The sequence below is a fragment of the Scomber japonicus genome, chromosome 3, assembly GCF_027409825.1.
Source record: "Scomber japonicus isolate fScoJap1 chromosome 3, fScoJap1.pri, whole genome shotgun sequence".
NCBI lineage: Eukaryota > Metazoa > Chordata > Actinopteri > Scombriformes > Scombridae > Scomber > Scomber japonicus.
Window position 1 is genome coordinate 17,992,720 of NC_070580.1, and position 8,324 is coordinate 18,001,043.

General features: G+C 42.9%; 1 protein-coding gene across 1 annotated transcript; it reads right to left on the reverse strand.

The window, feature by feature from the left end:
• Positions 1-1,744: 1,744 nt before the first annotated feature.
• On the reverse strand, positions 1,745-7,851 carry LOC128355516 (inositol hexakisphosphate kinase 2-like). The gene is made up of 5 exons (XM_053315790.1): positions 7,365-7,851; positions 4,150-4,381; positions 3,876-4,045; positions 3,587-3,762; positions 1,745-3,486 (listed from the first exon to the last, which is right to left on the reverse strand). Exons 1-5 carry the CDS (start codon positions 7,576-7,578, stop codon positions 2,866-2,868), a joined length of 1,413 nt encoding a protein of 470 aa, XP_053171765.1. The 5' UTR covers positions 7,579-7,851; the 3' UTR covers positions 1,745-2,865.
• Between the last annotated feature and the right edge of the window lie 473 nt (positions 7,852-8,324).

Consider the following 8,324-nt stretch of genomic DNA (forward strand, 5'->3'; position numbering starts at 1 on the left):
ATGTGAATACCGACTAACACTTTATAATGCTTCCTGCTTAGTGCCATTCAGCTCTTATTAAAGTTTTTTCATGTTTGAAGTGTATAATCTGAGGCTGATGCTGATGCTGGCCAAGCACAGATTAGTCACCGATGTCGCTGCTTAAAGGCAACTGGGCCAAAAAATTTAACTAAACTGCTTAATAATGAACTCTGACGCATGTAAAGTGAGATTTGCAGTCTTTTGTTTACTCTGTCACAAGCATATTTGTGAAAACAAAGGAAAACACCCAAATGAGGAAAGCCTGTTCCCTTGGCAAAGGCTTTCCTGTGGATGGATTATGTGAAAAAGTGTACAGTGCCACATCATGAAGTGTTCACTCATAATCACATTACAACTCCTTTTTACTGTATAGAAACTCACTGTTAAAGTGTTGAAATAAGTGGTTTTGTATTTCATTTTCGAAGAAACAATCAACCAATGCTTTATCAGATTTTGCTCACATTCTGACATTTCTCAGCCATGCCTTCATGATAGTTTTGGGAATTTGGAGGCAAAGGTTACACCTTGAACTCTGCATCATGTTCCTCAAACTATTCCTGAACAATTGTTTCAGTGTGGCAGGGTGCATTATCCTGCTGAATGCAGCCACTGCTATCAGGGAATTCTGTCAACATGAAAGAGTGCAGTTGGTCTGCAAGAATGTTTTAGGTAGGTGGTACGTGTCAAAGTAACATCCACATGAATGCCAGAACCCACGGTTTCCAAGCAGAACATTGCTCAGAGCATCACGCTGCCTCTGCCAGCTTGCCCTCTTCCTCAGGTAAACAACACACATGCACCTGACCGTCCACATGATCAAAAAGAAAACATGATTCATCAGATCAGGTCACCTTCTTCCATTGCTCCATGGTTCAGTTCTGATGCTCATGTGTCCATTGTAGGTTCTTTCAGTGCTGGACAGTGGTCAGCATGGGCACTCTGATCACTACGCAGCTATGCAGCAAGCCGCAATGCACTGTGTTCTGACACCTGTCTATCATAGCCAGCATGACCTTTTACAGCAATGGGTGCTACAGTAGCTCTTCTGAGGTACTGGACCAGATGAGCTAGCCTTCACTTCCAATGATCATCAGTGAGTCTTGGGCACCTGTGATCTTGTCTCAAGGTTCATTGGCTGTCCTTCCCAGACCCAGTAAAACCTGTTGTTTTGGAGATTCATCTAACCATCACAATTTGGCTCTTGGCAAAGCTCAGATCCTTACACTTGCCCATCACATGAACTTCAAGAACTGTTCACTTGCAGCCTAATATAATCCAACCCTTGACAGGTGCCATTTTAATGAAATAATCAATGTTATTCACTTTGCCTGTCAGTGGTTTTAATGTTTTGGCTGACTGGAAGATGATTTTGCTTCAAAACACACCTTGATTATTTAAGCACAGACTTCTTTCTTCTGAACTCCTGACGTACTCTTCCAGTGTAGTGTAAAGGTCTGCAATGCATCACTGTATATCAATTAGACTTACATTTGAAAGTTTTGTCCAAGGTGAACGATGACATGGTAAGATGTCAATTGCTTTAGAATTGAACAAAAACAATGAGTAATTTTTTGACAGCACTGCAACATTTTAGTACAGCTGTATTCATTGATGGCGTCAGCATCCTGCTTAAGTTTCATTTCCCTTTCCCCACTTCCTGCTAAGTGAATGCATATTATTTACAAACACAGTATAAATGAACACAAGATAGACAACAGCCTCTTTTTTTTTTACCACAAATGAATGCCTTTATTTTCCAAGACACTGTTAACACACATACAAGAGATAACAGCTCTTGCAATAACAAAATAAATCAAAGTCGGTATCAGAACAGAACATTTAGAGTGGTTATATGGAATGTAGTCGTATCCATTTCAAACAATCCTTTCAAATAAATAGCCTCTATAGTCTTTGTAGCTAGTGTTTTTTTTTTAAATCAATATATTCTCTTTGTTTAGTCAAAGTTTCAGGAATGAAGAGGAGAAAATCAGACAAAAACAAAGACAGTGACAAAACAGGGTTATTATCCCCTTGAAAAATGTCTTTCGTTTGTAGGCAACAAAGAACAGGGGAGAACAACTGTTGGAAAAATGCAAATCCCTTCTTCTATACCTAAATAATGTTGTTCTTCCACCACAAAGTGAAAATCTGGGTGCCCCATTGGACACACAAACCATGTTTATTACAAGGGTCTTAAGAAACACCAATATAAACAAATTGTCCTTATCAGAAGCTTAAGTTGTCAATTGCTACAAGGCTGCTGACCTAGCCAGCCAAGGTCAGCTTGTACAGTCACCTTTCCCTCTAACAATGTGCTGTGCTGTTAGGGACCGGCAGTCCAAACTTCATTAAAAAAACAAAACGACAACCTCATGTCACAGGTAAAGCACCACATCAGGCTCCTAGAACTACACACTTGAGGTTCAATTATCTCCTCCTCACTCTTTCTCTCTCAGAGAGAACTTACAATAAAGAAATGTGTGTACCAGAGGAGGAGAGGTGGAGGAGAGTCCTAGGATGCTACAGGAGTCCCTGTGTTTGTTGAGAGACCTCTGTCTCACACAACAGTTCTCCTATCATTTATAACAAAGAAAAGGAGCAGTCTCAGAGAGAAAAGTGCAAGTAAGGGCACAGGCAGCCCTGACCTCTGGCAGATGAGGGAGAGCACAGGAACGACCACACAGGCTCTCCCCTGACCCTGAAGTGTCTGAGGTTCCCTCCAAGCAGAGGAGGGTCAGACCCCCATGTAGGTGTGAGGACGATGCACCTTGGAGTAGCAGGGTTTTAGCTCAGTGAGCTCTTCCCAGCTTTGAAATTCAGACCATGTTGGGCTCCAGTGCAGTCTCAGTCAGTGCTGTGATCCTCAAGCTGGGAGATGATGGTGATCAAGTTCTGGAGGCCGAAGATGAAACCGCTGTCCTGGCCTTCATGCACAACACTGTCTTCACCATAGTGCCGACAGGTTGTGTGAGCAAAGTCGATCATGCGCACGTCCACTGTGGGGCTGCTGGCCTCTCCTGTGCTGTTAGAAGAGCGGCTGCTACCACTGTTACTGCTCCCTCCGGCCACACTAGTGCTGCCACCTGCTGAGGAGGAACAAGGGAAACCGAAGGCCCCTTCCTCTTCTTCCTCCTCCTCCTCCTCCTCTTCTTCTTCATCTTCATCTGATGGCTCATCCTCATCGCCCTCTTCCCCGCCACGGTGTCTGGGTCTAGAGGGAGTTATGGGGTGGTCTCCGTCATAGATGATGAGCAGGGAACTAGAGTAGAAACGGTAGGACTCGAAGGCCTCCAGGGAAGCTTGCATTTCCCGGAGTTTGCGCAGCACGGGGGACAGCAGCTCACGACGCAGGCGACGCCCATTGTGGAAGAACTGGTAGAGGGCCTCTTTGAAGCCTGCCAGGGTCAGCTTACGCCCATGGTACTTATTCATGAACATCAGCTGTTCAGAGTCTGACTGGTACACCTGTGGGGGTCATACAGGAACATCAGTATAACAGCTCCAGATATATAAACAGAATAGAATAACTTAAACTCAGGGGAATTGTGTGGTTTTAATACTGTACCTGCATGCCACAGAGTCGCACTCCAATAGAGGCAGATGTGCTCTGTTGACACTTGCGAATTTGATTGGCTTTCTTCTCCTCTGTTGCATCATCCCCATGTTGCCGAGTTCCCATCTTCAAGTCTAAAACACATGGTACTGTGTAGCGCCATGTCAGGTTCTCCAAAAGGATAAACTCTGTATAAGGGGGTCAAGGATCGTACAACAACAAAAGACTTGTACACTAATACAAAGTATATACATACTTATTTTAACAATTCCCTGTATGACTGGTTTGATAAAAAGGATACTGTATTGGTTTCGGTGTTTTGCATTCTCCTTCATCCTCTGTAAGTGCTGCTGGTGACATTTGAGACTCCAGGGATTGTGTTTGATCTGTGGCACCACATTGCCTTTATCCAGGCTGAAGTAGAGAACCTCTGCCTGCTGCGGCTGCTGCTGCACCTCATCACGATTATAGCTGCAAAAGGTGACAACACAGAGAAATGTCAGCATTGACAATAAAGAACTTATTCATGAAGGCTGTCTATACTTGTATTAAGGAGCTTAAGCAAGCATCCTCACCTCATGATCTTGTCTTCTTTACGGCTCTGTCGAGCTCTGTCTTTGCTGTAGTTGTCGTTGTCTAATAGCAAAGGGGACTGCTTGTTTTTGCTCCACTTGAGCATCTTGCTCTTGGGCTCGCAATCTGCTGAGGGATCTTTGTTTTCCAGGTCACCTGATTCGGTGTGGAGGGGGTAAGCAATGAGACACAGGTTCCCTTCCTCATCTTCTTCAAAACTGACAGACACTACACCTGAGAGAGGGTGACAAGGAGGATAACAGTCAACTCAAAAGTCATTTTTATTTGATGATAATTTTGTCAAATAACCCTGACACAGCCCTTACCAGCTGTGTCTTTATTCACATTTAAAGACATTTTCAGACAGCGACTGACATGTTCATGTGACAATATGAATAAACAGAAAACGGACATATTATATGGCAGATGAAGATATGAATAAGACAGAAAGAGATGGAAGAGCAAAGCCGGTCGGAGCATTTTATATCATTAATAGCAAATTTCAGAGCATGAACAGTGTTTCTATATTGTAATCAGGAAGAAACAAGAGACAGAAAATACCACACAAGGCTAAAATGTGTCAGGCTGAGCAGGACGTTTATTAAGCAACTGCCAAACATCCTCATGAAACAGACACAAAGACTCATATACAGAGTTTCAAGCTGTCAGTAGTGACAATGAAAGTTCAGTACAGTTCACTCTTTCCATTCCAAAAGCATACATAGAACAGCATTGTGAAATGTTACATAACCACAGTACAGATTCACTCATAAGCCATGACTCTGTGACAAACAGTCTTTCCACACCATCAGTCCATGATTCAGGCCTCAAATGAAACAAGAGCTGTGACATGTTTGAACAAACATTTTAAGATAATTTTTCATTGACTGAAAGACATTTTATACAATTTGTTTAGAAGTGGTTATTAACACAATTTTACAAACTCAAAAGCAAACCAGCTAACAGATGTTTCTAGATTCACCTTAATGATAAAGGGAGCACTGTGTACCTTAATGTCAATGCTAATTTATGTCAGGATCCACAAACAGGCCCCCCAGTAGGCCCCCCTTTGCTGAGAGTAAAAGTCCCTACAAGGGCCTAGAACAGCATGTCTCTGTGTGGGGGAGGTGTCACTGAGAATAAACATCACAGCTGCAGTGGCTGATACAGATAAACTACACACAGGAAGGAGGGATGTGGTCGAAACAAACCAAGAGATTAGTAGAAGAGATATGAAAACAGTAGCATCCCTTCCACAACACGATACATTCAACATCATATAATAGTGGTCATATTAAAAAACAGCAACTGAATAACGAAGAATACATAACCATTTACTTGTGAAAAATCTGACTCAATAAAGCCCATATTTTTTTTTTAAATGCATTGTGAAACTCTGCACGTTACACAGCGGGCCTGAGGACCCAGTGACCAAATTTCTTCCGCAGCCTGAGGCCTGCCTGATGTCATACGTGCTGACATCACCATCCTGCATGAAGACCTGCCTGCTTAAGCGTGGTCCTAATGGACTGTGCTGGGCAATCAAGAGCTGCACTGTCATCATACCGCGTCAGTGAGTGTGGGAACTTGTGAGTCACTGATTAAATTTCATGAGAAGTGCTCATAAATCAATCATACTAAATAGTAGACTATAAGACAGTGCTGTAAATCATTTTTGGTGACTTTTATTTAATCAAGTTCATAGGTTGAAGCTTTCAGATCCTTTCAGGCCTGCATTTTGAATTTTAAATCCTCTGAGCCATTATGAAATACACCCATTACAGAAAATATTGCAAACATCTTACCGACACTGACTTCTTCATCTTGTCTCCATGTCTTCAAACATACACTGAAGTATGAAAAAGGTAACTGGATATGACTGAAGTTTCCATCTTGCCAAGCACGATTCATAACAACATCAGAAATACCTCTTTAAAAATGAAGATTGAAACCCCTCTCTCTTGTACTATATAGTTTTTAGAGACATCAGAGAATCACTGGTCCCAGGACTCCTCTACTATCTGCTCTACAAATCCCACCATCGTCACCTGGGGCTTTTTATAGCCCCATGCTGCATTACTGAAGAGTCAGATATCACCCATGTGTCTGACCTCCGTCATACAGTGCCTCAAGACGTCTGCATCAGCATGAAACTGTGGACCTGGATGCAACTATGGAACATGGCTTTCCATTTCATACACACACGTATGGAATTGTGTTTTTATGTATGTGTTTCTACGATGAACCTGAAACCAGACCCGAAAATCTCCCAAGCTGACTTGTGTTTTACTCCCCTGGTGATGTGTCCCATTTATTTTCGATCCCTGTGGAATTTTATCCCGTCTTGAAACCATAGTCAACTTAAAAGTAAGCCACAACACTTTAAGGACCCCTGGCTGCTCATCCTCCTGGCAGGTAGTCAGGCACTCATGCTTAGCAGCTACTTAAAACTCCATCGAACATGAGGATGACGAAGAAAAAACTGTCTGCCAATGTCTGCCATTGGCTCCATCCTGAGCAACCCTGTACTCAAGCCACAATAACTGGCCATTTAAATCAGGAATGCACCCATCTATAAATACCAAAATACATGTTCTAGTGTGCTGCTGTGTACGCTATGTTCTTTGAACTCTTGCAACAAACCATGACCACCGTCCTTCATGAATACGAGCCTTTACCTTCGGAGTAACAAAATGCATTATCCATTAAACAGCTGAAATGAAATGTTGTGTTGGTGAAATGATATATAATCCCAGACCATTTTACAGATGGTTTACAACAGTATGTGCAACACTTAGGTTATTTGTCATGTGGTGAACTTGCAATACTGGTGAGATACTATTTTCCTCGTTTCATAAACTGTAGTGTTTTTTTTTTTTTTAAATTGATGTCATTGGATGTAAGGTTTGTGTGTATGCAAGTATGGTAGGGAGCTACATGTGATGCAGTAACTTGCAGCCCAAGGATAATTTGCATTATTCGAAAATAAAGCATAAAGCATATTTTATCTTAAAGCAAAAATAGTTAATGATTGTCTAAATAGATGCATTTATTGGTCCTTTGTAATACAGAATGAAGCCACATATTGCAAGCTGTCAGCACAAAGATGAGGAAAAACGGAGGAAATGATTAATGCTGGCAACCAAAACAACATCACGCATGCTCTGTTCTATAACACAGGTTGATAGTCACTCCAGGTTTAGGGTGAGCACCTTACCTTTATACTGGGGGGTGAACTTTCTCATCTCTGGGGGGAGGCTCTTGTAGAACTGATGCTCTCGGGGGATGAGGGGTTTGCAGATTGTTTGCTCCCCAAATCTTAGTACACAGGAGTGACCCCCCACCTGGTGCACGAAGGGTTCAAGCATTACCCCTTTTCCGGGATAAGGAGTCCCGTCTGCCTGCATAAGGGCTTCCAGAGCGGGACTCATCCTCACTCCGCATCGGACTGCTAAGCTGGGTGGACCCACGGTGTAGGGGAGGCAAGAGGCTAGGGCCGCTCGTCTCTCTTCTCTGCTAGCTCGCAGGGGGCGCTGCTGCTCGAGGGAAAAAACAAAAGGGCAGAACAGGAAGGACACGGGCGAGAAAATCCTTGAATTACCCTTTCCTCTCGTTGCCTTAGAACAAATTATAAAACTCCTTCGTTCGGCTGGGTTTTCACCGTGTTTGTACGTGTGATAAAATACCACGTATGTAGCTGTAAAGCCTACTGGAAAAGGGATTTAAAAGCAACGTGTGTTTGCGTCGTCCTCGTTGTCTTGCTGTGACCGAAACTGACGCGTGAGCTGCTCTAACAGGCAGAAAACACAGCATAGGCAGTCGTCAGGTCCGGCCCCCTCCCACAAGCAGCCAATCACAGAACCGCTACTGTCGCTGGGAGGAGACAAGGCACCTCGGAGAGGATCAAGATCAAGCCAACAAAGAGGAAGGAGAGAGAAAACAGGGGGGAGGGGAGAACAGGAAAAATACTAGACAAAAACACAACACTGAAGGCATTTAAAAACAACAATGTACGTAGAAGCTAAAGTTTCGTTATTCTTGTTACTTTGGAAACAGGCTGCAGCTTGCAAATCACGTTTCATCTTGCAGTTATCCTTTGCAGTGTAAATAACCTTGAAAGGAAAACTAAGCAAAGAATTGGAAGTGAAAGCAAATTATTTATACAAACAATTACTCT